Genomic DNA, 20,566 nt, shown 5'->3' with positions numbered 1-20,566 from the left:
GCAACCGCTGGACATGGGTGTAATACGGTCGTTTAAAGCGGCCTACAGGCGCCGTGTTGTGCAGCAGATGCTGATTGCAGTTGATCGCCCTGCTGCCAATGTGCCTCTGCAGGTCTCGCTGTACTCGGCGATAGAAATGATCAAAGCGGCGTGGATGGAAGTGACACCCGACTGCATCCGGAATTGTTTTTGCAAGGCCGGCTTCGCTGACGCACCTGAAGCAGGCATTGAAGACACTGAACAAAGCCAGCCTGACGACGACTTGTGGCGACGCGTTGTTGACGCTAACCTGGCCGGCTGCGATCTTGATTGGCAAGATTTTGTTGATGTGGACGACGCTGCTGAAGTTGCGGAGTCTTTTTGCGACGAGACCGCCGTCCGGGAAGTGCGGGCATCAAGCGACGCCGAAGCATCGGACGATGACAACGATCCGTCGGAGCCAGCACCCGTAAGCGCGACCACAGCAGTGAGCCATATTGAGGCACTTAGAAATCTTGTGTATTTTAAGGCCTTGGGTGACGAACACATCGCAGCTTTGAACAAGCTTGAAACCACAGTCATTGGGTGTGCTCTGACGAGGCAGACAACGATCACCGATTTTTTTTCTCAATAAAGTTTTGTTTTGATTGATGTCAATTTTTGTGTGTGGCCCACATACCACGAACTTCTGGATAGAACGAACGAATTCCGCATGACGCTCGGGTTCGTTATAAGCGGGCTCAACTGTAGTACAGTTATGAGTGGCAGCGCATGCGGTGCAGGTCGCACTGAGACAATGCATCATCATTTGCATATGTTGAGTCGCATGGCACCATACATTTTGGATGTCATGGCTGACTGCGCTTAGTGCCCATAGCCATCATCAGATGGCATACGCAAATTCAAAAGTGTAAAAAGATACAGGTGTTCAGCCTGAGAAGAAAAAAAGAAATATGCCACAGCTTCGTCAGAAAGGCAGAGCATTGATCACGAAAGCCACGAGACAACTACACGAAGTAAGGTTTCATCGGTGTCACATGTACTCAGGCAAACTTGAACAGGTCTCACTTGACGACCATGAACACTCAGTGTCCCAACACAAGTGAAAACTTTGCACTGTGTCTTGGAAACGCGACATTTCGTGACTGCTAATACTATACTCGTAGGAACCTAATGCACATCAAAGTGCCAACCGTCTCGCCCTTCGCCCTTGCCACAAATTACCTCCAAGATACAGCCTAACTATGGATAGCAAGAGCAGAGGAGGAGACGTACGTGCTAGGGCGAGAGGGCAGACGAGAGGGCACGTCTCCGCTCCTAGCGCTGTGCTTGAACACATTCTCACGCATTAACCCATGCACTGAAGAAAGCGTCAGCGCTCGTGTTTCTCCGAGCGCTGACGTGGACCCTGCGGCTTCCACGAGTCGTTTACTAATGTGACAAATGCCGCAGAAGTGTTTCCTGTATACAGGGTGTCTACCAAGTTATCTTCAAATTCACTGAGTTTTCCAGGTTTTCCCTGAATGTCTTTGCAAAATTCCAACAGTGATACAGAACTTTGTTTAATGTCAAAACGGGCTGACATCATGTCGCCCGATGCTGTGACTCTCTAGTAAGCATGTTAAAATAAAAACAAAATGACTTAATCTAGTTACAATAGTGAGGAGTAATGTTTATTTTATCCAAACAGAAAAAAAAAAGGGAGGGGGTTAGTAAAATGCCCAGTGAATAAAATATATTCGAAAAAAATATGGTAAAGCCCATGGCAAATTGAGTCGTACATTTTCAAATACGACTAAAAAGAGATGCATACAGAAGTAAATATTTTTGAAAATGAGCTATTTCCATCAACTGATAGCAAGCTCATTGGTATTAGGCCCGAATTTGTCACAAGTGAGATTCTCTCTCAGCAGCTGGAAAATCAACCTCAACTGTGCCGACATACTCTCAGCCCACGCACAATGCCTCAGTGTTGCGTTTCACTGCTTTACAGAGTTTATTTTGGTTTGGATGAGGGTCGCCTGCATCTCGGTGTCAGCCAACACTTCGCTTTTTGAGCCCAAGCTCCTTCGAAGAAGAGGCAGCACAGTTAATTTCCCGATCATTCTTCAATGAAATGGTCCTTTCTGTTCTCGTCCTCGTTCTGCCATGCGTTCACCCCATGGACCATTTGAAGCATGTTCTTGGTCAGTTGTACAGTCAACGTCCGATTTTTCCGACTTCCTAGGGGCCACCAGAAGTTCCGAAAAAATCGGGCAGTCCTTAAGGGCTCAAATCGCCACAGGCATGTCAGAAAAAGCTCTGAAGGCCTGCCAGTACACTTATTAGGCATATCCGTGCTCGTACTGTGACATGAGAAGGTGGGTGCACGCATGTATAATTAGAGAATACGTACTGTGCCGTGCCAATTTCTCCTTCCCATGCTTGTCAAGCTTCACCGCAGCACTTAACGTATGCTTCGCTGCGTAACATTGCTGTGCTTAGGCGAAGCTGCCTTTCGAAAACCGGCATTTTATTTATTTATTTATTTACAGAATACTGCAGGCCAACTTGTGACCCAGGCAGGAGGGAATACGTTCATACAGTAATGTAATTAAAACGTTAAAAGAAAATAAGTGCATATGAAATACATTGAATCATATGAGGTACATTGAAGGATGATATAAATACATAAAAAACACATTCTACAAGCATACAATGCAAGGGATTGAATTGAAAGGAGAGACATATTTACAGTACCAGTTTACACAGTTTTTACACAGTTTACATAGGCTGTTTTTGTTTTTGTTTTTCATGCTAACACGCATGAAAGTACTCATGCGGTCACACGTTTATTTGAAATGCAGTTTTTCAATGGCATGCAATATGTTATTGGACAGGAATACATCGGTCGGCAGAGAGTTCCAATCATTTATTGTTCTAGGAAAGAAGGAATATTTAAACCAATTTGTACGAGCGAAAATAGGGGTTATCTTGTCGGGGTGATAATTTCTGGTAGCTCTAGCTGGTAGCGGCTGGAGACAGGGTGAATGAACAAGTTGTAGTTCCCTTTCCCAAAGGCAGAAAAGCAATGTTAGGCGTGCTACCTTTCTTCGGGATTCTAGGGTGGCAATATTATTTTCATTAATCAATTGAGAGGGGGAGTTATAACGTCCATAACAATTATATACCTAGCGGACGGCAAGCCTGTTTATGTTTTCCAGTTTTCTAATATTTTTTTTCGTGAATGGGTCCCAGACGACGCAAGCATATTCTAATCGTGACCTTACGAGTGTGTTGAATGCCAATTGTTTCACGGATGGAGGAGAATGTTTCAGCTTGTGTCTCAGTAGGCCGAGTTTACGTCGAGCAGACGCACAAACATTATCAATGTGTTGCGACCAGGTTAGACAATTGTTGATGGTTACACCCAAATATTTAAAGGAGTCTGTTTCAGAGACCGCGGATTGATTAATAGTGTATTGACATGTTAGAGGGTGTTTTTTGTTGGCAATGCGCATAAAAACCGTTTTTTCTTCATTAAGTTTCATTTCCCAGGTGTCGCACCCATCAGAAATCGCAGTAAAACTTTTATTCAGGATCACTTGATCATTGGCATCTTTAATCTCTTGTAAACTAAGCAGTTGTCCGCGAACAATTTAATACTCACACTATCGTCTATGCATGCTGTTATGTCATTAATATATACTAGGAAAAGTAGTGGTCCGAGCACGCTTCCCTGCGGCACTCCCGAATTTACAGGGAGACATCCAGAGTAATGGCCCTCAACATCGACGAATTGTCTGAGCATGCTCAAATATGCACAGATCCAGTTTACAATGTTAGGTGGAAACCCATAGTTGCTTAGTTTTGTTATCAAACCAAAATGAGAGACCCTATTGAAGGCTTTGCTGAAATCGAGGAATATAACATCAACCTGGCCGGCTTTACCAAGAACGGAGGCAAAAGCGTGGACGCTAGAGAGAAGCTGAGTAGTGGTAGACAGCCCCTTACGAAAGCCGCGTTGGCACGGGGACAGAATACAATGTTTTTCAAGAAATTCCGTCATGTAATTTGAGATAATATGCTCTAAAAGCTTGCAAGATGTAACTGTCAGTGATATAGGGCGATAGTTGGATAGTAATGTAGGGTCGCCTTTCTTAAATACAGGCACAACACGAGCGACCCGCCAGTCTGTTGGAACGATACCACAAGATATGGACGCGCGGAAAATTACGTGAAGAAAATGTGAAAGCCACTCGGCATAGCGATGAAGAAAAGCATTAGAAATGCCGTCAGGACCGCATGTCTTTTTTGTGTTTAGATTTAAGAGCATAGAAAATATACCCTCGTATGTTATAAAATCAGAATTTACGTTTTCCACATCTTCAGCAATGACCGGAGAGCACTGATTAGACTCAGAGAAGATAGAATGGAAGTAATGATTAAATTTGGATGCCTGGTGTTGCTTATCTTGAATTATCTGACCATCAATCTTTAGGTGGTCAAGAGCTTGCCTCTTCTTATAGTTCAAATGTTGCCAAAATTTTTCAGGGTCAGTCTTAAGAAATTGGGTGAGCGTGTGGGAGCAATAAAACTGCCTACCTGCTCTAATTTTTTTAGTGAGTGTTTGCTTTAGCTCGTTGAATACTGGGCCAAATTTCTTTTGCCTTCACAATCTTTTTACTTTTTTAACGAGGTGGATTATATCTCGATTGATCCAAGGATTTTTTCGGTGTACCTTCATTTTACTAGGGATGTAACACGCCGTACTTTCTTAAGCTTCAAAGCCAATCGCGAGGATTACAGAGGCGGAGTCAGTGCCATTGCTCACAGCAGCGAATTCTTTCAATGAAAAACACGGCACCTAATGGCAAGAACCTTAATAGGGAATGTCGAAGCAGCTAGGCCTCGCATTGCCGCGATGGTGGCTATGGCTGCCAGCGGATTTGCGTGCAAGAGCACCGGTTCGAGGCGGCAAGATAATCAAAACAGCGGTGGTGGCTTTGATTATTGCCGTTTCGGACCTGCGATCATGGCAAAAAGTCCGGAAAATCAGACGCCGAAGGGTTCTTGTGTCCGAAATTTCAGACGCTTTTATACATTGACTCTATCGGGTACGTGGTGGTGCCGCGAAGCCATCCGCATTATCGGGCATGTCCTAAAATTCGGGCGTCCGGAAAATCGGTCGTTGATTGTACGCTGGCAACTCCTCCAACCGACGACACGGCGTTAAAGACAATTCGTTACAACTCCTCTCTCTTACTCAAGCCAGCATTAGGGAGACTTTCATCCCCTATCAACAAAATGAGAGCTAATTATCCCTGATAGAAGCACAAATTTGCTGACTTTTCCCTGAGTTTTTTCAGACTATTCAAAATCCCTGAGAATTCCCGGTTTTCCAGATGTATACTGCGTCCCAGCACGTCTGCTTCGACAGCATTTTTGCCACTCAAGCTTTTCATGTGGAAGGGAGCTCGCAAATAACATTTGCCTTGGTCAACATTTTTATAGTACTTGGCTAGATTTACCAGCCAGCCATACAGGCTCCAAGTACATGCTTGAACTTGCCAAAAACTTTGTTAAATCGAAACTGTGTCATAAAGTTACTTGTTTAAAATCACGAAAAAAAAAGGTACCTGGTTTTCAGTGGAACTAAGATTGGGAAATGAAAATAGTCACATCGAGGGGGGAATATTGCTAAATCGAGGTTCGTTATATCAACGTTTAAGAGTATAACATGATCATGGACACACGAGGGACCTTTCGTTCTGATAAAGTATGTCTCTGAGTTGACATGTTTTATTGCCACTCCTGTCCTGAATATTGCAGTGCGAAAAGTATGGCTCAGAGGACGACATGCCATAGCCAATAGGAATAAAGAGCTGTTGGAGCTGTACAAATTACCATTCTGTATGGTACCACTCGAGGTACAACTCGGCAAGTTACAGCTTTTTTTTATTGTCGAAATTAGAGACATGCTGCATTTTTCATTTCATAAAATTGGATGCCTGCCAGAGTCATGGCATATAGAAGACATGGCGTAGCCCTACCTTTGATCGTGAGATGAAGAAGAAGCATCCAGCCAGGAGGAGGCCCTGCAGGGTGGCTTGCGTGTCACTGAACTTGATGCCATCCAGGTAGAGCACACTCTGGCTGTATGCCAGCACCAGGGCGTTCAGTGCTAGGATCTTGAACATCTGCAGGGTCGTCACTAGTGTGCACCGGCCCTGCTTGATCACGTGGCAGACTGCATCATTTATTGCAGCACAATAGATTACACATTTTTTCAGGGGCTCTTGTCCACAGATATGTACTCCATGCCTTAGCCCTCGGAAATGCATTGGGCAAAGAAATGTAACTGACTATTTTACATGCAGCATACTCAGAATACAGCGAGCCATTCGAGTCCTGATGTACATAACCATGATGCAAAATCACGAATGTAGAAAACCCTTTGCATGACCACATACTGCAAAAAAACACCCAGATCTATATGTTGCAACACACATAGTGCCTATTTATTAATTTTCCAGCAATGTTCCAGTCATAGTGTCTCAAGATGTATGTAATGCAACACATTTAAACATCATAATTTTTTAGTGATTCTGATTTCTAGGGGGTTATTGTGGCATGCACAGTGCTCAAGGAATGAAATGCATCAATTTAGGGCTAACTAATGCGCATATTTTCGTTTCCACCGGCTGCAGTTCGTGTCACATCTAACTAATTTTGGCTTAGATCGGAATCCACGTCACTTTTGGTGACCAGATTCCTAGCGACATGACATGGTATTCCCAAGTACTTTACACATTCGCAGGGTTCTACTAAATGCTCCCTGTCGCGTTTCATTCCACGAGTGATGTATACACAGTGCCCTGAAGGCGATATACAAAACAAATAGTAACATTTGAACTGTTTGATTTATGAGCACTAAAGAAACTAGGCTGTCTCAGCGTTACCTTGGCAAACGACACTGAAATGTGTTCACAAGCATCCCCAGCTGGGCTGTCCTTACACAAGAGCCCGTTTGTTGCTCACAGCTGCACTATGACGAGCACTCTTCGGCCCTCTTTTTTAAAGTCATTACTTTCTTTTTGCATATGACATGACACTAGCTTCCCTCTGTGTTTTCTTCTTTCATGCCATACACCCAGTTGCATACAAGAGCCCTGCCATAATTCATCCTCATCATTTATTTTTCCTTACGTACCCCTGTCAGGTTATTACATAAGAGGGGAGGTGACAGTATGCACTGAAGAGGACAGACACATGGTTACCAGTTTCATACAAATCTATTATTCACTTGAACCATTTTCAGCCAGTTACTTCACAGCATTACTATGATGAATAACATGACTGCATGGACTGGCAAGACTTAACAAAAACAAAGAATAATAACAATACAATGTGGATTATCTGGAATGGACGAAGGCAATGGCGGTGCATACAGACTTTTTATAAGTTTCACACACTTTGGTGCCACCACGCAGTTTATTCCATGCCACGATCAGCCTCTGTGGTACAGTCAAATGCTATGTTTTCTGACGGGAAAGAAGTGGCAGGATGTCATAGTTCATTGCCATTCCAAGGTACAGCAAATTTATTTATACAGTTTCCTACAGCGCCTTTCTGGGCATTAGTGTAGGGAGACCGCATGAAACATGGGCTGTAGACATGCAGTGCAATATACAAAATACATCCAGAGTACAAATGAAAAACAACGCAACAGTTCAACGACAATGCAATGATGAACAGAATACAATACACAAATACAACATCCACAATAAAACGGGTAAATGACGCACAACTCAGTTGTGTCAAAATATAAAAAAGTTGTCATCTAACAATGTCAAAAAGGCCCACGGCAAGTTCACGTGACTGCCTCCCCTCCCCTTCTTTTCATCCACGTCCGTCTGCCACCTGTTAATTGGGTTTGCAGCCGGGGGTTAGAGCGCTGTCACACTATATTTTTTAGCCCAATACGGGTTGCTTGAAACTATGAAAACAGACCGTTGTGCGCCTACAAATAGCGTTCGGAACGAGGAGCCACTGTAAAATATTTTACAAAGATTGCGGCCGTGAACATGCAACGATTGGTCATCCCGTGCACTCACTTTCGTTGGCAAGGCGGTTTGTGGGCTTTCTGAGGGTCATGTGACCACTGTGAATAGATCTGCAGTAATTCAGTAACCGTACCTTTAGTCACTGAAATCCGACTACGCTACTTCGGTTAGGCCTAATGGGCTAGGCAATGGCCAATGGTGTGGCCATGACAAAAGTTCGCTGCCAGCTGATGTGATAACAGGCCGCAGACTGTCGTGGAAAGCAAGCTTGTCACAAATATATTCCAATGGGTGGCTCATGAGTGATTGGCTGTAGGATCGCTTGTAGGGGTAAATAACTTCTGCAAAGGGCTGCTTTGGAGCACCATGTGTGCGATTCCTACATCTGGCCAACGTCAGGGGGTGCTAGCAGTGAGTGAGCTAGCTACTGTGCCAGTGGGGGCGGACTATCTCTAGTGTGCTATGCGCTCCTTTTGCACAAAAAACAAAGTGAAACACTCTCTTAGGTGACATCGAGCACGAGGGGCTCCGAGATGCAGGCAAGATGTGGCACTGCACTGGTGTACATCTCAGATATATTGAATATTCGAAAAACCAAAAACAATCAAACCTCAATATCAGAGTTGTACATGCAGTGAAAAACATTGTAAAATACCAAATTTCGTTAATTCAAGGTTTCAAAGTTTCAGCAGTAAAAACAACTTCAGGAATAATCGTGAAATCTACGTTGCTCAATTTCCCTTAAATGAATGATGGCGAGATGGGGGAAAAGCTTTTTGTGCAAATTTGTATCTGCTGCCATTACCTCACAGCACGTCCCGCCCACGTGCTGACTGCGAAAGCCATGGAGAGCATTGCGAGTTGACGCCACGCGCCACAAGATAGCACTAGCTGCTTCGCATCCCCATGGCCCACGTTCGTGCTCAGTATGCATCCAGAGAGGAGGGAGAAAAAAAAGTGAAAGGAGAAGCGGCTCCCACCCTTTGCTCCTTTCTACAATCTCTCACTCTAAATACAATGTAGGGCATCAGGTAGCCTGGGCTCATTCCCTGTTAAAAGTGGCTGCGGCCACTCCGAATCTGGCATGTTTCGTTGACACTGCCCGGTAGGAGCGCTCTGATCACTATGTCGTAGTTTCGGTTGACTCCAATGGCACTCTCATTAACTCAGTATTCGTGCGGAAGGTTTCTGCAACAGTAGCCGAGCAGGTTGCTATAGCTATAGCACTGAAGGACCCTCTATGTCCCAATATCTTTACAGACTCCAGGTCTGCAGCCTGAGCGTTCGCCTCTGGCTCGATCTAAAAGGAGGCGGCGGCCATCCTCGGCAGCGAGGGGACTGCTGGTTTTCATATCATCAAATGGTTCCCGGCCCAGATGGGAATCAGTGTGCACTCTGAGGTTGTTAATGCCAATGAGTTGGCCCATGACTGTGCGCGAGGTCCTACACACCGCAGCAGTTCAGGTGGACTCATGGACGGCGACTTAGGACTGTACAGGGATTCGCTTCTCACCTTCCATGATATCTTGGCACATTATCAACTTGCTCGGCAGGCCTTTCCGCTACCACATCCTAAACTTACTAGACCACAATCCTCGGCCTTTCGCATGCTCCAAACGGGGTCATTCCCCTCCAGGGGCCGATTCAGTCACTTGGCGCCTAATGTAGAACCCCACTGTCCAGATTGTGGGGAGGCGTACTGCTCCTTATCTCATATGCTCTGGCAATGCCCTGCATTACGCGGCTCATCGCTAACCACTATAACCGACTGGGAGGCAGCCCTTAAGAGCGGCGACCTCTCAGAGCAACTACGGGCTGTCCAGAGGGCCTGCGACAGGGCGGAGGACCATGATCTTCCGACCCCGACGTGGGTGCAACCTGCGATGACTACGGGGACTCCCTGAAAAGGGAGGTACCCTAACGCGGTTCCTCAGGATCATTAGTAAAGTTCTTTGTCTGTCTGTCTCTCTCCCTCAGCAAGCGTGCCAATGCGCTGTGGAAGCAACCCCGAAGCCAGTGAAGCAGGGGATAGAAGATGGCGCCGACAAAGCACAATGTCCTGTCGCTTGAGACAAAGCTGGAAATTTTGCAAGACTCATAGTATGAGCACGCACAGGAGTGCTGTGATCAAGACAGCTGCAACCAAGGGCCATGCCTATCAATGGAAAAGGTGGGCTCTGTGTGCCAGGGTAAAACCCTCCCATGACAGTGAAACCAACACAGTGGAAGTCGGTAATGACACTAAAACAGGTGGTGTTTCGATTGAGGCGTTTCTGGGTGCAGATAGTGCTGCCTTGTTCTGTGAAGAGACCTCCGACAACGCGATTGTTGTTGTGACAGATGCTAGCGTTGTGCAACGGAGGCGACGAGAGCAGCGACAGCGACAACGAGATCGACAACGAGATTGACAATGGCAGGTTTTTGACACCGACCCCAATGTTCACGCAAAGTGAACTGTCATCGACTGAGTCGCTCATTGATTTCATGCACGTTAAATTATTCCCATCAGTGTTCGTGCAGCAGCTGGATGTGATGCACACTGCTAGACGTGAGCCTGAAACTTCCGCAATACTCTTGCAAGTGAAGATTTCCGACTACCGTATTTACTCGATTCTAACGCGCCCTAGATTGCAACATGCACCCGTTTTCCGTGACCCAAAATTGGGAAAAAAAAGCCCTCAATTGCAATGCGCACTCATATGCGGTGATCTAAAAAAAAAGAAAAGTCCTTTAGAGTGCCACGCACCTCATTATTTCATACAGTAATATAACATTCTCTCATTTGGAAAAAGCAGATTTACTGCCAATGTACTAAAGTTGTGATAAATAAAAAAGCTGCAGTTTTGCCCAAAGGCGAGGCAACGATTACGATAGAAAATTAGTAGACAGCTATACGAAAATTAAGGATAGCAGTTTTATTGGCCATATAAACTTTTACTAACTAAATTAACAAGCATGGTGTTACGCGCGCACAAGCAAACACAAACATGTTTCACTCAATGACTGCGGAAACTTTTTATCAGAAAGCTGGAGTGAGAAAGTGCGGTAGCAGGAGCAAGCGAATTTACCTTTGTGCGGCCTCTCGCTTCAATGGGAACTAAGCGACGAGAACACAGCATGGTGCGCCTAGATGCACGTACTGTATCTAATGCAGATCGCTTTCAAGATAGAGGCCTTGCAGTCATGCCTACGCGGGAGCCACCGGAGTAGAACACCTCTCCTGTTTGAGCCAGACCCGCATGCAAGTTTGGGGAAAACGCCAGTGATGAGGCCTGATTCCCGCCTGTCTTTGCACACGTGATCACTCTACTTTTAATTGCTGCATCGTGATCAACACTCGGCGTGTCTTTGGAGTTGGCACTTCCATGCTGATAGAGCAAACGCGGAAAACGGGATGACAGACGGTGGACTAACCAAAGCACACGTACTACACCACATGGAGGAAGCTAAGCTCGAGGCACGTACCAAGTGGCCATGTTGAAATGCCGATGGCGATATGGTAACACAGATTTAGGGTCGTACTTGATTTTAACGAGCACGCAATTTCTGGAACCGTAATCTCGGGAGAAAAGCGCGTGTTAGATTAGAGTAAATACGGTATTTCAGCATACCTAAAACTTGTCGTGCTGTTTAGATGTATAAATAAACATTTTATTTTTCACAGCATACTTTCTCCAACGTTTATTTTTAGTGCAAGTGGCAAATTTGGTTTCGGAGCTACAAAGGTATGTTCGGCAACTTTTTCTTACAGCAGTCCAGACATAGTGATGATCGGTTATAACGAATGGATTTTTTGTTTTTGTTGATGTCATTAAAACTGGACTGCACTGCACAATCGATCCTCGTTGATAAGTTTTGGAAAAGAATGCGAGATAGAATGTAGTAACAGGGAAAACGTACGGTAGAGCCGCTAACAAATTTTACAGGCTCAACTGTAGTTGACATCTACATAATGCAAAGTATGGCGCTAATTGTTGCGGCACGAGATGCCCATGCGAGCAGAGTTGATGGGACACATGTGGCCTGAGACGCACATTGTCGTTTCGGCAGCTTAGAAAAGTTTAAGGTTGAGCTCCTTGAATTTGGGTCTGTGTAAGCAGCTTCGAGCGGGCCATTATGGCAGGAAGTCCTGACATGTCCACCAAGAGAGAGTTGTTGCGGAATGAGATGCTGATGCATGTCGCACTGGTGCGGCACGAGCTAGCCCAAAACGCGTGCAGTCATTTATAGAGCGTTTTCAAGCTTATGTTTTTGCGACTAGAATTCGGCCTGTGTCAGCAGCTTCTTCAAACGAGGCATTTTGTCGTAGGGTTCTGACATGCCCACCTGGCTTGAATCATTGTGGCATGAGATGCCAACACGCGTCCAGTTGGTGGGGCACAAGAGGCCCGAGACACCTGTTGTTATTTGGCGACTTCGGCAAGCTTACAGTAGCCACTCCTCAAATTCAGCTTGCATCAGCAGCTTCTTCGAGCGAGGCATTTTGGTGTGAAGTTCTGACATGCCCAATTGGCTCGAATCGTTGTGGCATGAGGCACCAACACGCATCAACTTGGTAAAGGCATGAAAGGCTCATTGGCATCTGATAGATTAAAAAAAACTTACATAGGGCAAACGGGACAGTGTTTCAATGACAGAGCTCATCAGCACAGCAGTAACCTAAAGAATGGCTATGGGAGTCATCTTGCAGGACATTGTAACAAGTGTTCCTGCACTCCCACATTCGAAAAAAAAAAAATTTTTATTGGGAAAGGAAAAGGTGAGAGGGAAAGGGAAATAATAGAGGCTTATTACATTAGCAAGGAAGGAGGTAAATGTGTAAGCGCTCCCTCTCTTGCCTTGTCGGTAAAATAAATACCGTATTTACTTGCATAATGATCGCACTCGAGCAATGAGTGCACCCCTAAATTTTGTCGTCAAAATTTGTTTGTTTTTTCTTTCCCGTGTAATGATCGCACCCCGAACTTGCCGCAGCGATATGTTGTGTGCCAAGTCTAGCTAATGATGATCGCGCTTGACATCTGTCAAATGCTATGCGAACGACTCTTCAAGACATACGAGGCAGTCTACGTGCACCAAGCATTCTTAAGCAGATGCCCCATTTCATTCCTTTCATCACTTTCCGCATTTCCATGAAAAAAAAGCTACAACGAAACTTGCCTTGCCTTTATTATTTGTAGGCTTCATAATGGTTGTGGTCAATAACAACAACAAAAAGGCGCCTTTCGATTCTTCTCTTCTGCACTCGTGGGCATGCAATAAATCATGAGCAGCAACAATAGTAGTCACGTTTACACTCATACGTCAGAAGTGTACCTTATTCATAGGTCTACACTTGTAACACAGCTAAGATATTAGCCCACCCTTAGTGGAAACGTACCTTATTAGGATAGTAGTGAAAACAAATGCCACAGTTTCCGCAGCATACCCGCCATGTGTTTGTCACTGGCAGCTAAGGGCGCCCATCTCCGTTTCTGCCCCCTCAAAGTGGACATGGCTATGTTATTGCCGCAAACTTGCCAATATTAACAATATTATTCATTACTGATATGGAAGAAACTGTTTCAATGCATGTAATGTACTTGCGAGAAGAAAAAGAATCATGTTCGGCTTGCTCCGCCGGCCGCCATTTTTGTTTTGGTGTCCCGCACTGTTACAGCGAAAGCCGCCTGTTTGTTGACCTGTTGTCATCCCACAGCAAATGTGGGATGAAAAAAAAAAAATTCTTTTCACGGGAAATCTAACCCACGTAATGATCGCACCCCTGAATTTGCGTAAATTTTTTGACAAAGAAGTGCGATCATTATGCGAGTGAATACGGTAGCTTTTTTGAATGAAAGATTATAATGTATCTGATTTTGCAGATGTATTTGCGACTGCTGTACGCATGCTTATGCTGGAAAAGGTATAAAATAGCTGGAGAATTTCAAATAAATTTCCAGTTGGCAGTCAGCCCTTGTTGGTGATATTTGTTTCCTCATGTCCTTGACTTATTCGCACTGTTCAACCTCAGTTCTAAATATGAACCAACTAGCCCTCATCAAGATCTTAATAACGAAGCAATTTCAGCTCCCCCTTCAACTTCGTGTTGATACTCCTCAATGTGAAGCTATGTGAAATCCCTTTCAAACTCCATTAAGAAAGTTAGCACTTAATGCTCTACAATGCAATGAATGTGTGACAACTCTTCTGGCCAATAAGCTCGGTGACTCACTGCACTGGATGGAGGACAGCTTGGAGGTGAAAGGTGCTGCAATACTAGCATCACCGAGCTTGACCACCTGTGCCTGGTCCTGTTCCTCCAGGTCCTTGAGCAGCTTCTGCAGCTGCCTCTGCAATGGGAGATGTGTGTGTTGCTATTATCAAGCTAAAGCACAAGCTAAAGTGGCACAGCCCAAAATACACAATGATGTTGTCTCTCACAAGCAGCACAGTTTCAAAAAGCATAAAAAAAAAATCTGGAGCATCAAGTAACCGAAGCTTTTTTACTTCAAATGTGTGACTCCCAAATGATGCACCTTCTTGAAAAAAAATTAAGGCTTTAGGGAGAAACTAAGCGAGCAAAAAACTTTTTCACAGATAAAAATTAGAACTGTAATGAGAGTTGACAGTGTGCCACATTTAATTACGATAGCAAGACATTCAAATTTAAATTACTATCACGACAACAATGTGTTACAGCCTTACAACCGAAATGCTCTGTTCTCCCTATGCAAGACTAGCTCTGGTTATTGCAACAACATATACTACAAAATACTCAAACTCATACACAAGCCATACAGCACACACATATACAGGGTGTCCCAGCTAAATTTAGCCAGAGTTTAAAAATATGCCAATGCATTCTAAGGTGACGCAACCAAATGCATGTTGCTGAATATTGTATAGAGTAAGTCACACTATATTTCTTATCCTGCTCCATACAATAATTAGTCAATATTAATTAACCAACCCACTGCATCAGCTTCCTCGCAATACTTGCCAACCTGTATCAAGTGAAAACGCCAGTGCACACTCAGTTTCTTATTTCGGTACTAGCAAATCTCCTCCAGTGTGGTCGCACACCGCATTCGCAGCTATCGCCGCTAACCCTATTGCGATAAGCATCTTCACCTATGTGGTTTATAGCACGTGGGGCCCAGTGCCGTCGGAAGTATACTGCTGACTTTTAGTGGGCGATAACCCAAACATGCCGCCGTTCTCTACCGCAGGCAGCACGATGTGACACCACATTTCACTCTGACAGTATCCAGCATCCAGTCGCCCACCAGCTGGATTTCGTTTCGAGTTCCCGTCGCTGTCTCGGAACACTACGCAATAGGAAAACAACAAAACGCGTCTCAGGCTGTGGGAGCACCACCAGCTCGACACATGCCGGCGTCTCATGCCTCGTGCTGCACCGATCCATGCAACGCTTTGCATTAATTATGTAGTCGACTACAGCTAAGTTTGTCAAATTTTTTAGTTACTTCGGATCCTACATTTTCCCGGTTAGTGTGTTTCTTCTGGCATTTTTTTCCCAAAATGTATGAATGAGGTTCTACTGTATTATTATTAGAGTACAGCAACACATTTTTGCAGGAAGTTCATCAAGAGATGGTCCTCAACTAATTCACAGAAGTTGAAAATTTTATTTAAAGAAAAAAAGAATAGGTACAAACCTTATTTTTCATGCCCTCTTTTTCTGATTTGCCTTCCAGTCTCAAACAAAGGCAAAAAATTGGTGAACACGCTATTTTGTAAATTGTGTAGCACTTAAGAACAACCAAGTAAAAAAAAAGTTCAGCCTTAATCCAAAGTGCCTGAAATAAAAAACGCCCAAATAAGCCTTTGACTTCTTGGCGTACTATCGGGCAAAGATCAAGTAAATTCAGTTTGCCTTAAGGGACTAACAACTAATTTTCATGGTACATATTTATTTTAATACAACGGAAAGCTTACCAGTCATAGTGTCTAATCACGAAGTGTTAATGTGGAAAATGCCGTGGAAAGTTTTTTATCCAAATTTTTCTATCTGCAGTGAAGATGTTCACTGGAAGCGTGCTGAAAACGGTGATAGGTGAGCGCAATAGCAATTATATGCCGGCATTAGTGGGATGCAGACAAGTGCGGCCGTTAGTGTGAGAAAGTATTATTTTGTTTATCAAGTCGATGTTACTGCGATACATGTGTTTCGAAGAGTTAAAGCATTTTTGCGATAATAGCTCTGTGTTTTCATGCAGGGTGTCTACCAAGTTGACATTTCCAAATTCCCCGAGTGATGCAGAACTACGTTTTATGTCAAGACGGCCTGAAACCATATCACCCTATGCTGTCACTCTCTAATAAGCATATGAAAAAAAAAATTTAAAAACGATTAAATCCAGTTTGAATACTAAGGAGTAGTGTTTATGTTATTCAAAAAGAGAATAGAAGGGAGGGGTTAAAACATGCACAGCAGATAAAATGTCCTCGAAAAAAATTGCAAATGGAGTTGGACATTCTCAAATACAAATAAAAAGGAGATGCTACAGAAGCAAATATTTTTGAATTTGAACTATTTCTATCAACTGATAACAAGCTCAGTGGTATGAAGCCCGAACTTTATCACAATTGAGATTCTCTCTCAACAGCTCGTAAGTCAACCTCAACTGTCCTGACAAACTCGCAGCCCAGGTACGACGCCTTGGTGCTGTGTTTCACTGCTTTAAAGAGTTTATTTTGGTTTGGATGAGGGGCACCTGGATCTTGGCATCAGCCAACACTCTGTTTTTTGAGCTCAAACTCTTTCAAAACGGCGGCAGCACGCTTCCTTTTCCGTTCATTCCCAAATGCGTACGTCCTTTCGGTTCTTGTCCTCTTTCCGCCACTCGTTCGCCCCACGGACAATTTGAAGCATCTTCTTGGTCAGTTGCACAGTCCACGTACGATTTTTATAACTCCCTAGGAGCCGCGAAAAAGTCCAAAAAATCGGCCAGTGGGAAAAAATAAATGCATGTCATTTACTGCCCTTAGGGGCTCAAACCACCACAGGCACATTCGAAAATGCTCTGAAGGCCTGTAGGTACACGTATTAGGCATATCGGTGCTCGTACTGTGACAGGAAATACCGGGTCCACATGTTTATAATTAAGGAATACATACTGTGTCCCGTGGCAATAGGCCCTTCCCACGCTTGTTCTGCTTCACTGCAATACTTTTACGTATGCTTCATTAAGATTTCTGTATCGAGGCGAAGCTGACTTTCGGGAACTGGCATTATGCAACGCACTGTGCTTTCCAAGCTTCTAAGCCAATCACGAGGACCACAAAGAGTCCGTGCCTTTGCTGACAGCAGCGAGTTCTTTCAATAAAAAACACAACACCCAATGGCAAAAAGCTTCATAGCGAACGTCGAAGCAGTTAGGCCTAACGTTGCCGCTGTAGTGGCTACGGCTGCCAGCGGATCTGCGTGCGAGAGCGCCGGTTCGAGGCAGCGAGGTAACCAAATGGCATTGGCGGTGGCTTTGATTAATGCTGTTTCCGATCTGCGGTCATGGCGAAACGTCCGGAAAATCAGACGGCGAAGAGTTCTTGCGTCCGAAAATTTCAGACGTTCTGATGCATTGACTCTATTCTATGGGGTATGTGGTGGCGGTGCCGTGAAGCCGTCCAAATTATCGGGAATCCGGGAAGTCGGTCGTTGACTGTACACTGGCAACTCCTCCAGCCGACGACAGGGCTTCAAAGACGATTCATTACGATTCCTGTCTGTACTCGAGCCAGCATTACCGCGACTTTCGACCCTTTCAATAAAATTACAGCTAATTCCCTGATAGAGGCACAAATTCCCCGAGTTTTCCCCGAGTTTTTCCAGACTACTCAAAATCCCTGAGAATTCCCGGTTTTCCCAGTCGGTAGACACCCTGTTCATGGTTTCCTGTCCAACTGCTTTGGTATTTAACCATAAAAACACACCAATTGATTTGAAAATGAAACAACATATTACACACGATGTGCACTTCAGCCAGTTGCTGTAGCCATGCATGTGCTTTTCATTTCCGAAGCATAAAATAAAGCTCAAGTGTCTAATAATATAGCAACTGCAATTTTAAGCAATGATTATGTTATACTTAACAACAGCCAACTTACGTACAGTAACCCCATAGAATACATACGAAGTACTAAGACTTCACCGCCAGGCCTCGCCACTTACTGGTTTTTAGGACATTCTTTGCCAATTTAAAATTGCAATACCTACTTAAATTGCGAACAGCATGCTGGATTCCATTACTATATAAGTCACGGTCATTTCATTTCCATCAATGTCTCACTACACATTCTGGGCAGTTGTCAGTCCCTTTAATTCCGCGTGAGAGGTGGTATAGATGTGGAATAAAAGGGGCAGCGTGCATAAAGCTGTGTTCACTATATCACGCTATTTTAAAGTGCAACATTTTGCAACTCGATAACAATATTTTTGCACCTTGTCTCAGTTAAGATTTCTTGTGTGTGAAAGAAAAGTGTGATTTAACCCCCTTAGGTACATAAGCGAATGAGCCAAGGAATTATCGATATACAGTAAAACCTCGTTAAACCGTACCCGCTTAAACAGTAGTTTCGTTTTAAAAGTAGTAAAGTCAAATCCCCGACTCGGCGGCAGTTGAACATAATGTGTTTTGTATCCGCATAAACCGTACCAGCTTTTTGCGTACGTGTCAGTTCACACATAGTTTTTCCACTTTTCGGCACGCAAACATGGCGGTGCGTTGTCTCCATCGGGCGGCCCGGCAGAGCAACAAGCCTCAGAGATCGGAACAACGGCCTCCAAGAACTCTGTGCGTTTGCGTGTGAAGCCACATCAACATCATTTCGGCGCCGTGCCAGAGAGCATTGTGGCGTCGTGCAAGCAGGGACTCATGTCATACCCAAGCTCGGATAAAAAAGACGCCGGGTGCTCAGCATAGAAGAAAAATTGGACATCGTTCGTGCTATCGAACGTGACACGAAGAAGTCGGCACTGGCATGCGCCATGGGTCTACTGTTGACTATGGTGTATGGCATTTGGAACGCGAAGAAGTTGCTCGGCAGCGCTGCTGCGACCACGAAGAGATGTCGGCTACGAGGTCAGACTTTTCGCCATCGTTGCCTCTGTTGTTGCCGAAGTGTCGCCTAGCGACAGTGATAAGGACGACATGTAAAGCGACAACACGGGTGATTCAGGCCCGATAGTGGCAGAAGCTGCATGTTATGTTAGCCTCATGAATGCAATCGTCACGACGAGAACAGCACCCCGCAATGAAAAGGTACCCTGCGACTTCTGCAACGCTACCGCGCCTGTGCACAGAGAATATGCAACACCAATGAGGAATCTGCCATGCGAGTGTTTGCCGAGAAGAGGGGGCTGGCTGAAAAGCTGACTCACAGCTTCAGCAAGTTTGAGGCCACTGTCGTCGCTGCTAGGCTGCCGCGGCATAAAGCTAAAATAACACGGTTGTCGCACGACATAAATAAATACTGCATGTTTTTTCCCCCTTTTATCGCACTGTCTCCAAGTTACGTTTTTGACAGGTAAGTGGGTGATCTCATGCTATTTCGGTTAAGCAGTGCTACCGTTTAGTACATACTTTTTCCGAGCTCCGGCCGACTACAGTTTAATGAGGCTTCACTGTATTGTAATTTTTTTCTTCATTTGGGCCTTCCAAACAATTATGGAACACTTTTCAAAAAATTATTTCTTGTAGCTTATACGTGACTCTCTGGGACATATGTGTCCCTATGTACCTTAAGGGTACTGAACATTTACGTGGGCTTCTTGGCCACTTCCACCGTGAATTTCCATGAAACAATATCTTGAAGTAAGGAAGCACAACTGAACATCGCAAATGTTGTGGCAAGTAAATCTGCGGATTTCAAGCTTTGACATGGCACAATTTGCACACCTCCTTCGAGCGGGAGCTTTTGTAATTTGGTGTGCGGTAGCTTCTTGCCTTGCATATGTTCTTATGTGCATCTACATATGTCGAAGACTTGTGGTCTGCTCTCGGCTTATTTCTTATTCGCAAGGTTTCTCATTTCCAATAAGAAACCGTGTGACTGCTTGGCATAACTGCAGCGACATCAGAGCAGGATTAGTGGGCTCAGCAGCTAGATGTTTGGTGTACATAATGGAGGCATTGTTTACTCCAATGTCCAGCAATTGAAAGAACCCTCGAAGGTAATAGTTTATTTTTTAAGCATGAAATGCTTTTAGCTCACATTGTCAACGATCTTCAAGTGACCTTGAGCCAAAAGCGAGAGCCATTATCCGGGCAAGTTGTGAGAACAAAACGGGATCCCCTCCCTCCCCCTTTGTTCATGGTCGCATTACATACGCTAGTTACTCCCTAACAAGTTACAAAAAACATTCCTTCTCAGTTCTCCCTAATGTTTGTTCACAGTATCACTCAAGCTGTAACTTCTAGTACGATGAAGTTTTATTTGTTATTTGCAACAGCAACGTTCAAAAGGCAGATACCGGACACAACCCACTTCAATTCTGGGAAATGGAATTTGCAGCGGATCTACGGCATTCGCAGAGCTGC

General features: G+C 44.5%; 1 protein-coding gene across 2 annotated transcripts in view; it reads right to left on the bottom strand.

The window, feature by feature from the left end:
- The window catches only part of LOC126516509 (endoplasmic reticulum transmembrane helix translocase), a 278,190-nt gene that overhangs the window by 33,114 nt on the left and 224,510 nt on the right, over positions 1 to 20,566 (bottom strand). For both annotated transcript variants that reach the window (XM_050166639.3, XM_055063942.2), the window contains exons 20-21: positions 14,239 to 14,356; positions 6,012 to 6,208 (exon numbers count right to left, since the gene is read on the bottom strand). In XM_050166639.3, coding sequence (XP_050022596.2) covers positions 6,012 to 6,208; positions 14,239 to 14,356 — 315 coding nt within the window. The remainder of the gene's footprint in view (positions 1 to 6,011; positions 6,209 to 14,238; positions 14,357 to 20,566) is intronic.

The sequence above is a fragment of the Dermacentor andersoni genome, chromosome 1, assembly GCF_023375885.2.
Source record: "Dermacentor andersoni chromosome 1, qqDerAnde1_hic_scaffold, whole genome shotgun sequence".
NCBI lineage: Eukaryota > Metazoa > Arthropoda > Arachnida > Ixodida > Ixodidae > Dermacentor > Dermacentor andersoni.
This window is presented reverse-complemented; position numbering and strand designations above follow the sequence as displayed.